Source organism: Tiliqua scincoides, chromosome 1 (genome assembly GCF_035046505.1).
Source record: "Tiliqua scincoides isolate rTilSci1 chromosome 1, rTilSci1.hap2, whole genome shotgun sequence".
NCBI lineage: Eukaryota > Metazoa > Chordata > Lepidosauria > Squamata > Scincidae > Tiliqua > Tiliqua scincoides.
This window is the reverse complement of record NC_089821.1, coordinates 218,964,100-218,981,682: the sequence shown is the minus strand read 5'-3', so window position 1 is coordinate 218,981,682 and position 17,583 is coordinate 218,964,100. Positions and strand designations below refer to the sequence as shown.

The following is a 17,583-nucleotide window of genomic DNA, read 5'->3' as shown; positions in this document are numbered from 1 at the left end:
AAGGCCTTGTCTGAGGTTGGAACTGTGGCTGGGACAAACTTCTAAAGCCTTTCTAAACCACTGCTGTAGTTTCACCCAGTTTTATTGCCCCACAAAAGGAAAAAAAAGCTCTCCTCTAAAAGCTTCCATATATGAGTAAAATGCCTCATACCAAATTACACATTCCTTGTCATGTGTCATTTGGCCCCAAGATTATTATAAGTTTGTATTTTTATAAAGAACAAAGATTTTCTTTTTAGCGCATCAGTGTACAAATTTTAAAAACATATCATTAGGACGGAAGAGCTGGAAACAAATGGAAATAAGAGAAACAAGTTATATTGTTTATTATATCTTAAAACTCCATGCATATTTTAAACTGCTAAAACTGCCTTATATGGTATCTCGAGTTCCTTAATGTATTCTGTAAAGCAAAACACACACAAGAAAGGAAATTCTGTTAAAAACAGAAAGAAAATTCCAGCTGGAAGGAAATGGCTGAGTATTTTTAGTAAGGGAAAGGCGTGGGACTTCCAAGAAAATCTATCAATACTGCTCGCAATTCAGCTAAAAACAAAACTTGCAACTAGCACATATTTTTATTCTTTAATCTGAAAGCCACTTACAACTACAGAAATCATTTCACCCATTAATGAATTGAAGCAAGATCTGAAACAAAGAGCAGCAGCAGTTTAACAGTTCATAGCTACACTATACAATCATTTGGGCCAAAAAGCAACCTTCTTTTGAAGCCTAAAAGGAGATTTGATTTTGGAAGCAAAACACTGCTAACCTGACTGGAAATTATTTTTTAATCATCCAAGCCATGAAGACAGGACTTATTTCAATTCTACTTGCTCAGGTCCCTCAGAACCCAAAATCTGGGAATTACAGAATAAGAGTCCCATGTACAGGAAAAACCACTAACATTACAGAAATTAGGATGCTGCAATTTCCATGACTCACACTCCTATTCAACCCCTCGATTATTTCTTTTATAATGGCTGGTTCACATGGATGCTGTGTAGGAGGATACTCAACTGCAGATTCAATACAATGACTGTGGTTAACTGTGGTTAAAAGGTAATAGTTGAAATTCCTTCACATCAGGATATAAGAACATAAGAACAGCCCCACTGGATCAGGCCAGAGGCCCATCTAGTCCAGCTTCCTGTATCTCACAGCGGCCCACCAAATGCCCCAGGGAGCACACCAGATAACAAGAGACCTCATCCTGGTGCCCTCCCCTACATCTGGCATTCTGACTTAACCCATTCCTAAAATCAGGAGGTTGCGCATACTCATCATGGCTTGTACCCCATAATGGATTTTTCCTCCAGAAACTCGTCCAATCCCCTTTTAAAGGCATCTAGGCTAGACGCCAGCACCACATCCTGTGGCAAGGAGTTCCACAGACCGACCACGCGCTGAGTAAAGAAATATTTTCTTTTGTCTGTCCTAACCCGCCCAACACTCAATTTTAGTGGATGTCCCCTGGTTCTGGTATTATGTGAGAGTGTAAAGAGCATCTCCCTATCCACTCTGTCCATCCCCTGCATAATTTTGTATGTCTCAAAAATGTCCCCCCTCAAGCGTCTCTTTTCTAGGCTGAAGAGGCCCAAACGCCGTAGCCTTTCCTCATAAGGAAGGTGCCCCAGCCCCATAATCATCTTAGTCGCTCTCTTTTGCACCTTTTCATTTCCACTATGTCTTTTTTGAGATGCGGCGACCAGAACTGGACACAATGCTCTAGGTGTGGCCTTACCATAGATTTGTACAACGGCATTATAATACTAGCTGTTTTGTTCTCAATACCCTTCCTAATGATCCCAAGCATAGAATTGGCCTTCTTCACTGCCGCCGCACATTGGGTCGACACTTTCATCGACCTGTCCACCACCACCCCAAGATCTCTCTCCTGATCTGTCACAGACAGCTCAGAACCCATCAGCCTATATGTGAAGTTTTGATTTTTTGCCCCAGTGTGCATGACTTTACACTTACTGACATTGAAGCGCATCTGCCATTTTGCTGCCCATTCTGCCAGTCTGGAGAGATCCTTCTGGAGCTCCTCATAATCACTTCTGGTCTTTACCACTCGGAAAAGTTTGGTGTCGTCTGCAAACTTAGCCACTTCACTGCTCAACCCTGTCTCCAAGTCATTTATGAAGAGGTTGAAAAGCACCGGTCCCAGGACCGATCCTTGGGGCACACCGCTTTTCACCTCTCTCCATTGTGAAAATTGCCCACTGACACCCACTCTCTGCTTCCTGGCCTCCAACCAGTTCTCAATCCATGAGAGGACCTGTCCTCTAATTCCCTGACTGTGGAGTTTTTTCAGTAGCCTTTGGTGAGGGACCGTGTCAAACGCCTTCTGAAAGTCCAGATATATAATGTCCACGGGTTCTCCCGCATCCACATGCCTGTTGACCTTTTCAAAGAATTCTATAAGGTTCGTGAGGCAAGACTTACCCTTACAGAAGCCATGCTGACTCTCCCTCAGCAAGGCCTTTTCGTCTATGTGTTTTGAGATCCTATCTTTGATGAGGCATTCCACCATCTTACCCGGTATGGATGTTAGGCTGACCGGCCTATAGTTTCCCGGGTCCCCCCTCTTTCCCTTTTTAAAAATAGGCGTGACATTTGCTATCCTCCAATCTTCTGGTACCATGGCCGTTTTGAGGGACAAGTTGCATACCTTAGTCAAGAGATCTGCAACTTCATTCTTCAATTCCTTAATAACTCTTGGGTGGATGCCATCAGGGACCGGTGACTTATTGATCTTTAATTTATCAATGAGGTCTGAAACATCTTCTCTTTTAACCTCTATCTGACTTAACTCCTCGGTCAGGAGGGGCCGTTCGGGCAGCAGTATCTGCCCGAGGTCTTCTGCTGTGAAGACAGATGCAAAGAACTCATTTAATTTCTCTGCCATCTCTAAGTCTCCTTTTATCTCCCCTTTCCCTCCCTCACCATCCAGAGGGCCAACCGCTTCTCTGGCGGGTTTCCTGCTTCTAACATATTTGAAGAAGCTTTTATTGTTCCCCTTAATGTTGCTGGCCATGTGTTCCTCATAGTCTCGCTTGGCCTCCCATATCACCTTCTTACATTTCTTTTGCCACAGTTTATGTTCCTTTTTATTCTCCTCATTAGGGCAAGACTTCCATTTACGGAAGGAAGCTTCCTTGCCCTTCACGGCCTCTCTAACTTGGCTGGTTAGCCATGTGGGCACCCTCCTGGATTTAGTGGAACCCTTCTTTCTTTGCGGTATACACCTCTGCTGGGCCTCTGTTACTGTTGTTTTAAGCAGCCTCCATGCACCCTGGAGAGATTGGACTCTTTTTACCCTCCCTTTCAACCTCCTTCTAACCAGTCTCCTCATTTGAGGGAAGTCCGCCCGTCGGAAGTCAAGGGTTTTTGTTAGAGATTTGCCTGGTATTCTTCCCCCAATGTGCACGTCAAAACGGATTGCAGCATGATCACTGTTCCCCAATGGCTCAGTAACGTTTACATCTCTAACCAGGTCCTGCGTACCGCACAAAATTAAATCCAGAATCACCTGTCCTCTGGTGGGCTCCGTGACTAGCTGATCTAAGCCACAGTCATTTAGCACGTCAAGAAATCCGGTTTCCTTATCGTGACCAGAACACAAATTGACCCAGTCAATATGAGGATAATTGAAGTCCCCCATGATTACAACCCTGTCCCTCCTTGTCACCTCCCTGATCTGTTTCCTCATTTCAAGGTCCCCATCAGATTTCTGGTCTGGAGGACGATAGCACACCCCCAGTATTACATCGCTGCACAAGCCTGGTAATTTAACCCACAGAGATTCTACGGTGGAGTCGGACCCACCTTCAATCTCTACTTTGCTGGATTCTATCCCTTCCTTAACATAAAGGGCCACCCCACCTCCAACACGCCCCTGCCTGTCCCTCCTGTAGAGTTTATAGCCCGGGATTGCGGTATCCCACTGATTCTCCGCATTCCACCAGGTTTCCGTTATGCCCACTATGTCAATATTTTCCCTTGTCACCAGACATTCCAGTTCTCCCACCTTTGCTCGTAGACTTCGGGCATTCGCATAAAAGCATTTATACACGGAATGCCCCAGGATGGGCTGCTTATTCGCTCCTTTGTCCCCGCATCCTCTCATTGTGCCAAACCGTCTATCACATCCCATCACCCTACCTTTCCCAATTTCTTCTCCTACCCTGCCTTTGTCTTGTTGTTCTCTAACCTCCCCATCCTCATCCCATAGGGATGAGGAGTCCCGAACCGGATGCCCCTCGGCTCCTGTTGGCCTTCCCCCAGGGATCAGTTTAAAAGCTGCTCTGCCACCTTTTTAATGTTATGCGCCAGCAGTCTGGTTCCATTCTGGTTCAAATGGAGCCCGTCCCTCTTGTACAGGCCCCGCTTGTCCCAAAACGTTCCCCAGTGCCTAACGAATCTAAACCCCTCCTCCCTACACCACCGTCTCATCCACGCATTGAGACCCCTGATCTCCGCCTGCCTAGCTGGCCCTGTTATTATTAACAAAATAATTTTGTTAATTATTTATTAACAAAAATAATAAGAACATAAGAACAGCCCCACTGGATCAGGCCATAGGCCCAACTAGTCCAGCTCCCTGTATCTCACAGTGGCCCACCAAATGCCCCAGGGAGCGCACCAGATAACAAGAGACCTCATTCGGGTGCCCTCCCTTGCATCTGGCATTCTGACGCAGCCCATTTCTAAAATCAGGAGGTTGCACATATACATCATGGCTTGTAAACCGTAATGGATTTTTCCTCCAGAAACTTGTCCAATCCCCTTTTAAAGGCATTCAGGCCAGATGCTGACACCACATCCTGTGGCAAGGAGTTCCACAGACCAACCACACGCTGTGTAAAGAAATATTTTCTTTTGTCTGTCCTAACTCTCCCAACACTCAATTTTAGTGGATGTCCCCTGGTTCTGGTGTTATGTGAGAGTGTAAAGAGCATCTCTCTATGCACTTTATCCTTCCCTTGCATAATTTTGTATGTCTCAATCATGTCCCCCCTCAGGCGTCTCTTTTCTAGGCTGTAGAGGCCTAAACGCCATAGCCTTTCCTCATAAGGAAGGTGTCCCAGCCCAGTAATCATCTTAGTCGCTCTTTTGCACCTTTTCCATTTCCACTATATCCTTTTTGAGATGTGGCGACCAGAACTGGACACAATACTCCAGGTGTGGCCTTACCATAGATTTGTACAATGGCATTATAGTATTAGCCATTTTGTTCTCAATGATCTCATTTATTTCTAATGATCCCAAGCATAGAATTGGCCTTCTTCACTGCCACTGCGCATTGGGTCAACACTTTCATCAACCTGTCCACCACCACCCCAAGATCTCTCTCCTGATCTGTCACAGACAGCTCAGAACCCATTAACCTATATGTGAAGTTTTGATTTTTTGCCCCAATGTGCATGACTTTACACTTACTTACATTAAAACGCATCTGCCATTTTGCTGCCCATTCTGCCAGTTTGGAGAGATCCTTCTGGAGCTCCTCACAATCACTTCTGGTCTTCACCACTTGGAAAAGTTTGGTGTCATCCGCAAACTTAGTCACCTCACTGCTCAACCCTGTCTCCAGGTCATTTATGAATAGGTTGAAAAGCACCAGTCCCAGGACAGTGCTCACCTCTCTCCATTGTGAAAATTGTCCACTGACACCCACTCTCTGTTTCCTGGCCTCCAACCAGTTCTCAATCCACGAGAGGACCTGTCCTCTAATTCCCTGACTGTGGAGTTTTTTCAGTAGCATTTGGTGAAGGACTGTGTCGAACGCCTTCTGAATGTCCAGATATATAATGTCCACAGCTTCTCCCGCATCCACACGCCTGTTGACCTTTTCAAAGAATTCTAAAAGGTTTGTGAGGCAAGACTTACCCTTACAGAAGCCATGCTGATTCTCCCTCAGCAAGGCTTGTTCGTCTATGTGTTTTGAGATTCTATCTTTGATTAGGCATTTCACCATCTTACCCTGTATAGATGTTAGGCTGATTGGCCTATAGTTTCCCGGGTCCCCTTTCCCTTTTTAAAAATCGGTGTGACATTTGCTATCCTCCAATCCTCTGGCACCATGGCCGTTTTGAGGGACAAGTTGCATATTTTAGTCAAGAGATCAGCAACTTCATTCTTCAATTCCTTAATAACTCTTGGGTGGATGCCATCAGGGACCGGTGACTTACTGATCTTTAATTTATCAATGAGGTCTGAAACATCTTCTCTTTTAACCTCTATCTGACTTAATTCCTTGGTCAGGAGGAGCCGTTCAGGCAGCAGTATCTGCCTGAGGTCTTCTGTCGTGAAGACAGATGCAAGGAACTCATTAAATTTCTCTGCCATCTCTAAGTCTCCTTTTATCTCCCCTTTCCCTCCCTCACCGTCCAGAGGGCCAACTGCTTCTCTGGTGGGTTTCCTGCTTCTAACATATTTGAAGAAGCTTTTATTATTCCCCTGAATGTTGCTGGCCGTGTGTTCCTCATAGTCTCTCTTGGCCTCCCGTATCACCTTCTTACATTTCTTTTGCCACAGTTTATGTTCCTTTTTATTCTCCTCATTAGGGCAAGACTTCCATTTACGGAAGGAACCTTTCTTGCTCTTTATGGCCTTTCTTGCTCTTTATGGCTAACTTGGCTTGTTAGCCATGCAGGCATCCCCTTGGACTTAGTTGAGCCCTTCTTCCTTTGCAGTATATACTGCAGTAATCACTACTGCAGTTTATTGTGGAAGTTCACAACTGGAAATTTTACATCTATAAATGCCCTGGTTTGCACACATATACGGATGTGAATGAAATAGTAACCTTCTTATGCACAGTGGTTGCAAACAGACAAAACACTGTATCTCAGCTCAGAGAGAAGTCTAAAAACAAAAAGAAAGCCTAGACTTCCAACACAAAAAGAGATAATACCATGAAGAGTATTTATGGCACTGTTCAACTCCTACTGCTATAGTAAGATGCGCATGTCACAAGTATGCTTTTACAAATTATTATAATTTCAAATCAAGTTTTCAAGATCAAAAGGGTTAAACACACAGACTCTACAGCTGCAATTCAGCATGCTCTGTGTGAATACTTAAATTCGGTGTGGGAAAATTTAAACCTACCAGGTTTAATTTTTTTTTTTTTACTGAAACATTTCAACTTCTGAAATCTTTTGCCCTGTTTTCTTCTCTTTGACACTTTAATGCATCATGCCCGTTAACTATATTTCCTTGTCAGTGGCTTCCAGACCATCAGCAGTCTTGCATGCTCAAGGCTCTGGAGGAAATATGGAAAAAGTGCTTTGCTGGCACTAGCAATATGAAATATGAATTACAAATACAGAGACAGCGCTGGAAAATGCTGATGGAGAGCTCAGCTATGTGTAAAAGATTGTTTATATTCAGACCCATACAGTTTACAACAGTAAGACAATATATATTCTGAACTCATCTCTACTAAGAACAATGTAGTTATTCTGGATTTACAGCGGTGTAAATCAGAAAGGAATGTACTGCATGGGTTATTAAGACTTGAATAATATTTCACTAAAGCCAAAGCAAAGATACACCACATTTTTCTGATTCTGCCATGCTAAATTACTATCCACTTTTGATATTGGGCTTCTGACACAGGAATCAAAAGGGAGTCCATCCCAGATTCACTTCATGCCAAACATCAACAAACATATTATCAGGAATACATGTTTTTGGCTATCAATTAATGTATGAACCAGTGATTGAAAACCAGCACAGTAAAAAAACTGAAACATAATATGAGAAGTGATCAATCACCCAGAATTTCTCAGGATACTTCTGGTGCAAAACAGTGCAAAGACACAGTCTTCTGTTCTTCAAACAGATAAAAAGAGAAAACACTGTGATGAATACATGAAGTAAAGGTTTTCATAGAGAGAAGATGAGAGCTTGTATTATTAATTACAACATTTTTGCCAATATGAAGGGTACAATTTATAGAAATGGGCTGCCAAGGGATATGCAAGTGAAGAAGGTTGGGAACCACTGCAAGAGATCCATGAATCAAATCCACCTTTAAGGTATCTGGTGTGTTAAGCCAGAAGCTCTACATATAACATACAAATTGTAACACGTAACTGGGAGTGTGCGATTCAATTCACAGCAGAGATGAGCAAATGCAGCTGCATATAGTTGCAACTCTTTTTACTCAGAATTAGACTCACTGCTTTCCATGGGTGTTATTTTTAAGTAATGGTGCACTGAATTGTAGCCTGGGACTTTGTTTCATATGGAAAGGAGGATCTCATCCTGGTGTTTAAAAAAATAGACCTCTGCCAAATGCAAGCATTTGCAAAAGGGAACCAGGCTGCAGCAGCATGGAATAAAATGGAATAAAAGAAGGAGAATAAAAGGTTAACTTTGGCTGGAATTTCCCAGGGTGGAAACTATCAAAATAAACAACCCTTTAATGATCTGAGTTGCTTCTAATGATCAAGCCCTGCCTGCCTGACACAACTGCTTGAAACTAAAGCCAGGACAGGACTGAGTTGTAAAGCTCTGCCCTCTGATTGACCTCGGAGATAAGATTAAGTGATAATTTCAGCTTAATTACCTGGCAAATTTTTTTCTTACTATAGGCAAGTATCTATGGCAAATAGCTGATACTCATCTTCTGTTATCCCAAGTGACTGTGCCCAGGACTGAAGTCTGATAACACAATATATATACACAGAGACTGAAATAAAGTGGATGATAATGCGCCATAGGATGTCTTTTGATCACAATAAATTACTGATTCTTGACTTGACTCCAGAACAGCAGAAGTTTCCCTTTGTTTGCACAATGAAGATTTTCAACTCTTGGCTTTCAGCAGTAGCCCTGGCACTCCTGGAAGGTAAGGGGCCCTCCACAGCAGCACCCCACTTGTTGTCAGGAGCTGCCACCAGAGAGCAAAATGAGCCACCTCTCTGTGTGAATACTTTGTGCAAACACAGGCTTCTATAGTTTCAAGAATTACTTTCCAAGGTGCTACAGTACTTCTTGTCTACCAATACCAGGGAACAGTAATTCTTAGGAATTTTTCATTATAGCCATGTATTCTCACTGTTCAAGATTACTTCCTAGGCATTACTTCCTAGGATAATACCTAGGCACCTAGAGCAGAAATTAACCCATTTTTACCCAGCCCACAGGTGTACACATTTGATCCCTGTTGCGTATATACAACATTGGGCAGAAACAGTTAACAGAGCACTCCTATGCAGCCTGCTGGTACAGGTGTGCCAAAAAGCCATGCCACTTTCTCTCCCTATTGTCTTACTCACTAACCCTCTCTGTCACAGAGGACGGTAGAAACTCACTGGATCTTGTCTCTTTCATATGTGTTCATATCGAGATCAAAAAGTTAAGCTGCACTCCTATACATACCTGGAAAAGGCAGCCCAATACTACTGGGCTGCCCTGCTGGCGGAACAAACATTCTGTGAGCACTGACTACTGAAAAACAGCTGTAAAGTATGCTTTAGAAGCATGCTGTTGTACTGTGCTGCCAGAGCGATGGCAGGAAGGCATAAGCCTTCCTACTCATATTACCAGGTTATTAGCCACCAGAGCAGGTAAGCCATTTATTAACTGTGGGTGTTAACCAGGTTTCACTTTGGTCTTGGGTATGGGGGGGGGGTCACCTTAGCCTCTGAATTTTTTGCTCCTGAAAATAAGGTGGGCTTCCTGGCCCAGTGATGGTTCCAAACTAGATGCTTTATATGTTGGGAAAGAAGATGATGCATCAACAATAAATGCCAACACAATAAAGCAACTTGACTACCTCCTTCAAATGACTCAGCAGCACTTCCAGGATGTTAAGGCATCAAGTCACCTCTGAGGTGCCAGAAAGGTCCAACCCAGGTTAAAAAATTTGCAAAAAATAAAAGAAAACCAAATGTTCACCCCAAATGGAAAAACCAACAAGCCGTTACACATTACACAAACAGCAGTATTTAAATATGTGAGCGCTCTTTTTTCCAGAGGGAAAGGCAGGATACAAATAATTTAAAGACATAAATACGAGCTTTTACATGGTCCTCTGATCTCAAATTAATGGAATGTATTAAGTTGCCAGCACTCTGAACTTTGAAATGCAATATCTATTCCATGAAACTTAAAAAATGAACAGATAATAAAGTTCTGAGCATGTATGTTAATATATTTTCCCATGTCCCTAGCTATTTTGAACTATAACTAGGAGCGGTGTGGGATGAAGCTCCTTTTGTAACTGTTCACGTCTATAAGCCATATCTCACAATCATTTTGGCCATTGTTTTTTCCCCTAAAGTTATCCTTCAGTATAGACAGGGCTATGATTGTACTGAAAAACAGATACACTCTGCTGCAGTCCTTTTGTTTGGACTGTGGGTCACATCAGCCTCTACTCAACTGTCTCCCCTCAATGAAGTTAGGTTTACACTTCTGCACACCCACTCCGGCAATGTTGGTATTTTACCACACATATAGGCAAGTGCCCAAAGACTGTCACTTCAGTCAGTACACTTGCAAAGACACCTAAACATTCTACAGTTGCTTTTTCATGGCATGGAATCAGAAATGACCTAAAATGATAACTGTACTTGCATGCAGCACTGTGGTGGGACACCACTCATACTTAAAAAAATAAAATAACAAAACCCTTTTGGAATGTCTGAATGAACCAAAAGCGCAGAGGGAAACCGGGGTGAAGGTTACAGAGAAATTCATACTGCTTTACCTTTCTTAAATTTTTCATCTCTAACCTTCCAAATGCTCAAATGAACATACAAGAGAACTAAGGCTGTGTGTGAGCATGTACGTATGTAACTCTGTGCTCATCTACTTGCCCAGGGGAAGATTGTGGCAATCAGTTCCAACACATGATATCTTCCTTCCTTCTCAGCAAACAACCCTTTGAGGGTGCAGGAAAAGGAGTATTCCTCCTATACTTAAAGGCTCTTATTACATCGACATCAACAAATATGCTTATTTTAGAAGTACTACAAGCTACAGCATGTGCTTAGCAGTATCTATTGGGACCTGTGGTGTGTCTTGGGCACCCATCAAGAATCACTCAAAATTGGAAACTCCTTAAAAATTTAATCCCAAGTTTATTTGTTGCTTTTATTACTTCTTCATATCCAACCAGTTGGGGAAGTCTAAAGCTCACTTGTTGTTGCCATCCTTCATTTTTATAGGGTACTCACTGTATCCTTCCATGGTAATTGCAGAGATTTGTCACATGTGAGCATACTCTCCTTATCCATAATATATAGCTTTTGAAAGTCTTGGCCAAGAAAAAAAAGGAAAGTAATTTAACTCTTTACAACTCCCTGGTTTTTTCAAGGTTTTTTGCAGCTCCCCAAGAATGACTCTTGCCTACTGTGTTCAAACATAAGACAAGTAAACCTTTTTACTGGCTTGTCTGTATAGTAGTTAATATAGTGCTCTTATTACAACATACAAAACTGTCCTGTGTGTTAAAGCTGAACATGGATACCAGCTACCCCAAAAGTTAAGAATTCCACAAGGTTATTTACAGCAAATAGAATTTTTCCATGGTTTGTTCTGATTGTATATCTAAATGAAGAAGACCCTAGGCAAGATATCTTGCAACCTTTAGCCTTGAAATCTTGCATGATGTCTGCTCATGAAGGTGTAATGGAAAATTTTTTTTGGCCTAGCATTTGAGTTTTCATTTGGAAATACAGGGTTATGTGGCAAAATTGGGAGTAGCACGCCACAAGTCTACATTTTTCAGGACACACAGTATTCTGGTCAGAAACAATAAAAGGGTATCAGAACATAGACTCCTAGCACATCTTCTGTAAAAATGCCTGAATGTTTCAGGATTTTGGTGGGGGAGGGGGGAGCTTAATCTTTTTGTTTAATTAGAAGGATGCAATTTCTGCACTAGGACACAGGATGATATAACTAACTGCATCTCAGCTCTTGATCATCCAAGTTCTGTTTAGCAAGCATTGATTTTCTGCCTCAGCAGAAGTGAGTTTGCTCTGGTGCATGCCATTTAAATGCATTTTACACAGTTGCTTAATGTGACTTGGCAAGGCAAAGCTAAAGTAGCTTTCTGCATTGAAATAGGATTCCTGAATTTCTAAGAGTAGCTCCAGTGGATTAGCAAATGACAAATTTGTGCACCACACTGGTACTTCTTACAGATATACTATCTGACTTTGAAGACATCAAACATTATTATACATAAAATATGCCAATCTTCTTATGAAAATTCATGCTCACCCGTTCCAGTGAAAGTTGCGTAACAGGGGCTCCTGGTAGATATTTTCTTTGCTATCTGTTTTCTTTTAATCCCACAGTACTCACAGTGTACAGTGCCAATGACTTCTGTACACTACAAGTCCCTCCTGCAAAACTACTGGCATGTAAGGAACACACCTTGTATGTTCTTTATATCCTTGACATTTTATAGCTTTTTGAAAAAAATAAGTACAAAGACAAGGGGCAACTCCTACAGTTTTGAAGTCCTGATGGTTTGCCATGATTTTCCAAGGACTGGTGTATATTTTGTAAATATTTCATGCTGGCAATATTAGGACTCATGGATCTTCCCATGTCTTCAGAAGATGACTGCAGCATCTGGGATTTCTAACTAGGATTGGTCAATAACAGCAGTAATATGACTCGGAATTGACACATTAAATGTGACTATTAAATGTGACACAAAATTTAGAATTTTGAAAATGTGTGGAAAGGAGCATTTTCACAGCAATGTAATCTTTAAAAAAACAAGGTCCTGAAAAACTACAGGTTAACATGGGGTTAATTAGAAAAAAAATGTTCTAGATATGTGAAGATTTATATTCTTTGGTAGGTTCCCTTTCCCCACCTCTTTTACATACATTGTCTAAACTCTGATATAACAGAACGTTTTGTAAACCCCATTAATAACTCCTGTCATGATTTCTGCAATCAGTCTTTGTCAAAAGTGGAGTATTGTACTCTGTGGGAGAAGCTTAAAGCAGTGATAACAACAACACAGTCACGGATATATCAGTGTCTGATGATACAGCTCCTAGACAACAACGACAAAAAAAATGGAGGAAGGGACAAGTAATGATGCAGAAAAACACAAGATTTAATTCATTTTCAGCTGATGGAGATCTTCATTTCCCTCTCAGGCATGAAGGAAATAGAGCCATGCCACAAGCCATGCAGTACGGGTGACATGCAGATTTTTATATTTGACAATTAGTAAAAACAAAAAGAAAATTGCTTTTCAGATGCAAATATTTTACTTGATCTGGGGTAGATCTTCAGTAGCCAAATGGCATGTGACATATAAGAAAAAAAACCTGTCAAGATCCCACAGCAAGTCCAGTTTACATGGCTACCTACCCGTACTGGTCAGGCTGATGCATCATGGGAACCTGAGCGTTGCCATAGTTGGGGTGCTGTGAAGAAAACATGGGGCGTCCGCCAGCCCCAGACTGGCTGGGATAAGCAGGCGACCTAATGTATGGTGGCCTAAAGCAGAACAAAAGAACAGCTTCTTTGGATTTGTTTTGGACCACAAGCATGAACTACCTTGTTGGCTACAATCCTTCCACACAGAAGCATGTAGGATTCTCTGTGTTAGGTGACTAGTCACACAGCTTTCTATTATTCTTAGGAATCAAAGGAAGGAAAAGCTGTTTCTCCAAACTCTGGGATAAAAAGGCTTGATGAGATCCATCTCATCTGCTACTTGTAAATTCCTTTTGTAAAATGTTCCTTTTGCAATGATCTAATGTTTGCAGCCATCATACAGGTGTTAGTTTCCTGGAGTGAGCACTGTGTGATGAAAAGGTTTTGAAATGCTAGATATTTTGACTATGGGCAGTTAGAAATTGAAAAGCAAGCCTGTAAAACCGATTTGAGAGTTGGGGCTGGATTGATAAAGGAATCAGTTATTGAATTTTGTAATAAAATATAAGTACTTTACCCAAATCCATAATGGAAATTACAACCATGAGCTCTATTTTACTGTCAATTATTAATTTTTCAATTGAAATGACTTTTTTTACTACATCCACTTTTACTTGTATAAAATAATGATGGCTCAAAACAAGAAAATACACAGAGCCTGTTTGCCTACTGAAGGCTTCTACAGGAAGCCTAGGTTAGTTTTCTGAAAGGCAATGCAGATTTACTGAATTAAAATAGCACATTTACATTTTTTTTTAATTATTGTTTTATGTCTCTTTGATATTCCATAGCACAAACAAAGTATGCACACCCAAATAAGAAAACCACGTTTAAGTGCATTAACAGACTATGTTGATGTCCTTTTTTCTTTCTGGTCATCATAGAATTGCACACATTTCTAGCTTCAGAAATTCTGTGGAAAAGTCTGCATAATTGGCTGTTTTACAAATAGCCAATGCTATACAATATATATGCTTAATAGAGTGTGTATAAATATGCGTACTGATATATTCATGCAGTTACTATATACAGGCATACACCAGTGGCAGCATCTTATAAAATAATTATGAAATTCCATTTCTGCCTGTAAAATATCTGTTTCTGCACAATGAAACATATGTAGGTCATGATCCCAAGGGACACAAAAGTATGTGTTTCCCATAGTTTCCTATGAAAACTAAAATATCCATAGGCACCACGTGGAAGAAGATATTTGTATTTGGTCCTCAGAACTGCACACAAAGATTGCAACTCACTAACTGGGGGCTTAGAGATGACACCGAAGTAACTAGTTGATGATACTAGCCCCACAGCCCAATCCACCAAAACTCTCCATGCAGTGATGCAGCAGCACCAATGTGCTGCCCACTGCATCCTGTGGGGGCGTTTTAGCCTCTACAGGGAACATTTTGTCCCTTGCTTCAGATAAGCCCCTGGCTGCACAGTGGATCTATTTGGACTTGTGCCAGTGATGGCACTGGCACAAGTCCACATGGACTTGTGAAGGTGGATCAAGCCCAGGAAGAAGCTTGGATTTGGCAGACACCGCAGCCCCAGAACCTGCCCCATTCCCGGTCCAAATCTGCCCTCCTCCTCCTGTCACTGCCCCATTCCACCCACCTGGCCTCCTTCCCACCCCCTTCATTAACTTACCTGAGGTGGGGGATATCCAGAATCTGCTCACTGTTGTGGCAGCAGCCAGCCCATGTGCTCTGGCATATCACCTTTTGCAAGAACCAGGAAGCGCACGGAGCCACTGGAATGCTTGTTCCATAGGCATTGATAGGATTGGGCCCTCAGTGAGTAAATTTCTGGTATTAAGTCAAAACTGGAGCAAGAAGCTTCATGTACGGCAATGACCACAGGATTAAAGATTCATAATCTAGATTTCAATCCTTGATCCTCAGGGTGGTGGATATAATTAACTACTCTGTTTCCTTGAAAAGGCTGGTTATTCACAACGGCTCACATTCAATGGTCAGCAGACACCAAGAAGCTTCAAATACCCAGGAGACAATTTTCAAGTAATGATGCTTCTTCCTGCCTCCCCGTTTTCCCTGCTAATGTGTGTTGTCATCTATGTATGCTTAAAAATTTCCATCGAAAATTTTCAGGAATTACTTTTTTTTTTTTTTTAAATATCGTCTGAAAAACATTTGAGGTTTCCTTTACTAATCAGATTTCTGAATGGAGAACATGTTTTAAAATGACCAGTGCCTGCCATGGCCGCCATCAAAAGCATTCCTACAGTTGAACCATTTGTTTACTTTGTAAGCAAAGAAATTACATCAAGCACATTGTAAATGGTTTCAGATCCTTTCCCCTAGAGGCATACCTGCTTTGGGCGGAGTTTGCAGCAGCCTGCATCACTGCTGCAGCTGCCTCCTGTGCCTTACGGTTCACAGTTGGCATTGGTGGTCCCATCCCTGGGCCTCCCTGCTGAGACATGCCTGGAGAACTGGGGGTCATACTGCTCATATTTCCAGGAAACGGTCTGCTCTGCATCCCAGCTGATGGCATTCTTCCAAGGGGTATGGTACCACAAGGCTGGCCTGGCCCCTGTCCATGCATCTGGCTGTTGGCATTTATACCCATACCAGGTCCTGGGCCACTGTAACTTGTGGTGGTCACTCCAGAGTATGTTGGCTGTCTGGAGTAGTTTCCTAAACAAAACAATATAACAGAAGAAAATAAAGTTACAATTTTTAATTCAATGAAGCAACCTCTTGGACATTCTTTTATGCAACAAAATAATTCAATCCAATAGATGTTATCCAATAGCCACTGGACACTGGTGATCTAGTTTTTATAAGGTAGTGCGTTTGCTTCACTAGTGGGAATATATAAAAGCTGATGGAGTAGCACGGACAAAGACAGGGTGTCAGGGAAACGGCATCTGTGTAGTCATTCTGCAGTACCAGGAATCTAGCTGAGAATAAATTGACAAAGCATGCGAGCAAAAAGAGAGAGAAAAGAGAGAAGGAAATCTAGTTAGACAACTAGAGTTTGTGATTTGTATTTTTGAAATACAAATCATTTTTGAAATAAAAACGTTTTCAAATAAACATTGAACATTTTTGAAATAAAAATATAAGATCCCTTCACCTTCATTCCTTCCCAGATGCCAAGAACTGACCTTGTCATTGAGATCCCACCAGAGAACATAAGAGATATAACCCATCACCCATGTCCTGTGAATTGGCATTTTTAGAATGCCTTCATAATTGGTTCAAATGTAAGTGATATTCTACTGTGCAAGATTTCCCCTCACCCAATACACTTTTAATGGGGTCATTCATTACAAGCTTTCTCCTGAGCTTTAAAAGGAAATTAAATAACACTGATACTTGTTTTAGGAACTAAGGGCATATGTGTGGTTGACACATAGGATTCCCACAATACGATCAAAGAAAAATACAGGTCTACAAATTTAGCCATCTTCTAAATATAACATCATGTTATTTCCACTTTCCACTATCCATCCATGTTCTAGCACTACCACAGGTAATCAGCATTACACTGTAATGGATAAACACCGCAGACACCCGGCCAAAAGGCGATCCCACAGATAAGTCGAGGGCAGGTCTCGAACCATCATGGAATTTTCTATGACCCTCAGATAAGTCGGGGGTTAAACTTAGGGGGGGGGGTGTCTTGACTATAGTTTTGTCTGATTTTACCTGAGGCCAGATCCTGAAAAATATCCTACCACTAATTGTTACCTAAGAATTGTAGTCTCTAATTTATTAAAAACATAGTAAAAGATCATAAGATATATTTTTATTCTTTTTAAATTCTGGTCTTCATCACCTTTTTGTAAGCACTATCAGAGTAAGTGCACTGTAAACATAATACCAGTAAAACAGTGGTTCCCAACCTGGTATTCATGTATTCCCACGGACACTCAACAGGACCCATAGGGGTACTTGAAAAAGAATGGAATAATGGCACAAAAAGGCAGGTCCTGCTCCAGAATGCCTTGCAAGGCAGGAATGCAAGGGAGCAAGGCAGGAAGGGAGGTAGCTAGTTGGCTGTGAAAGTCTCACCAATAGCTAGTTTTCGGTCATCAATTTATGTATGAACCAGCGATTGAAAACCAGCTCAGTAAAAAAGCTGAAACATAATATGGAAAGTGATCAATCA

The 17,583-nt window shown here is 41.7% G+C and overlaps 1 protein-coding gene across 8 annotated transcripts in view; it reads right to left on the bottom strand.

Moving 5' to 3' along the window:
- ARID1B (AT-rich interaction domain 1B) overlaps positions 1 to 17,583 on the bottom strand; it is a 505,408-nt gene that overhangs the window by 85,571 nt on the left and 402,254 nt on the right. For 4 of the 8 annotated variants that reach the window (XM_066615941.1, XM_066615976.1, XM_066615949.1 and 1 more), the window contains 2 exons: positions 15,776 to 16,103; positions 13,372 to 13,500 (listed from right to left, as the gene is read on the bottom strand). In XM_066615941.1, coding sequence (XP_066472038.1) covers positions 13,372 to 13,500; positions 15,776 to 16,103 — 457 coding nt within the window. The remainder of the gene's footprint in view (positions 1 to 13,371; positions 13,501 to 15,775; positions 16,104 to 17,583) is intronic. The other 4 variants (XM_066615967.1, XM_066615994.1, XM_066615985.1 and 1 more) reach the window with 1 other exon arrangement.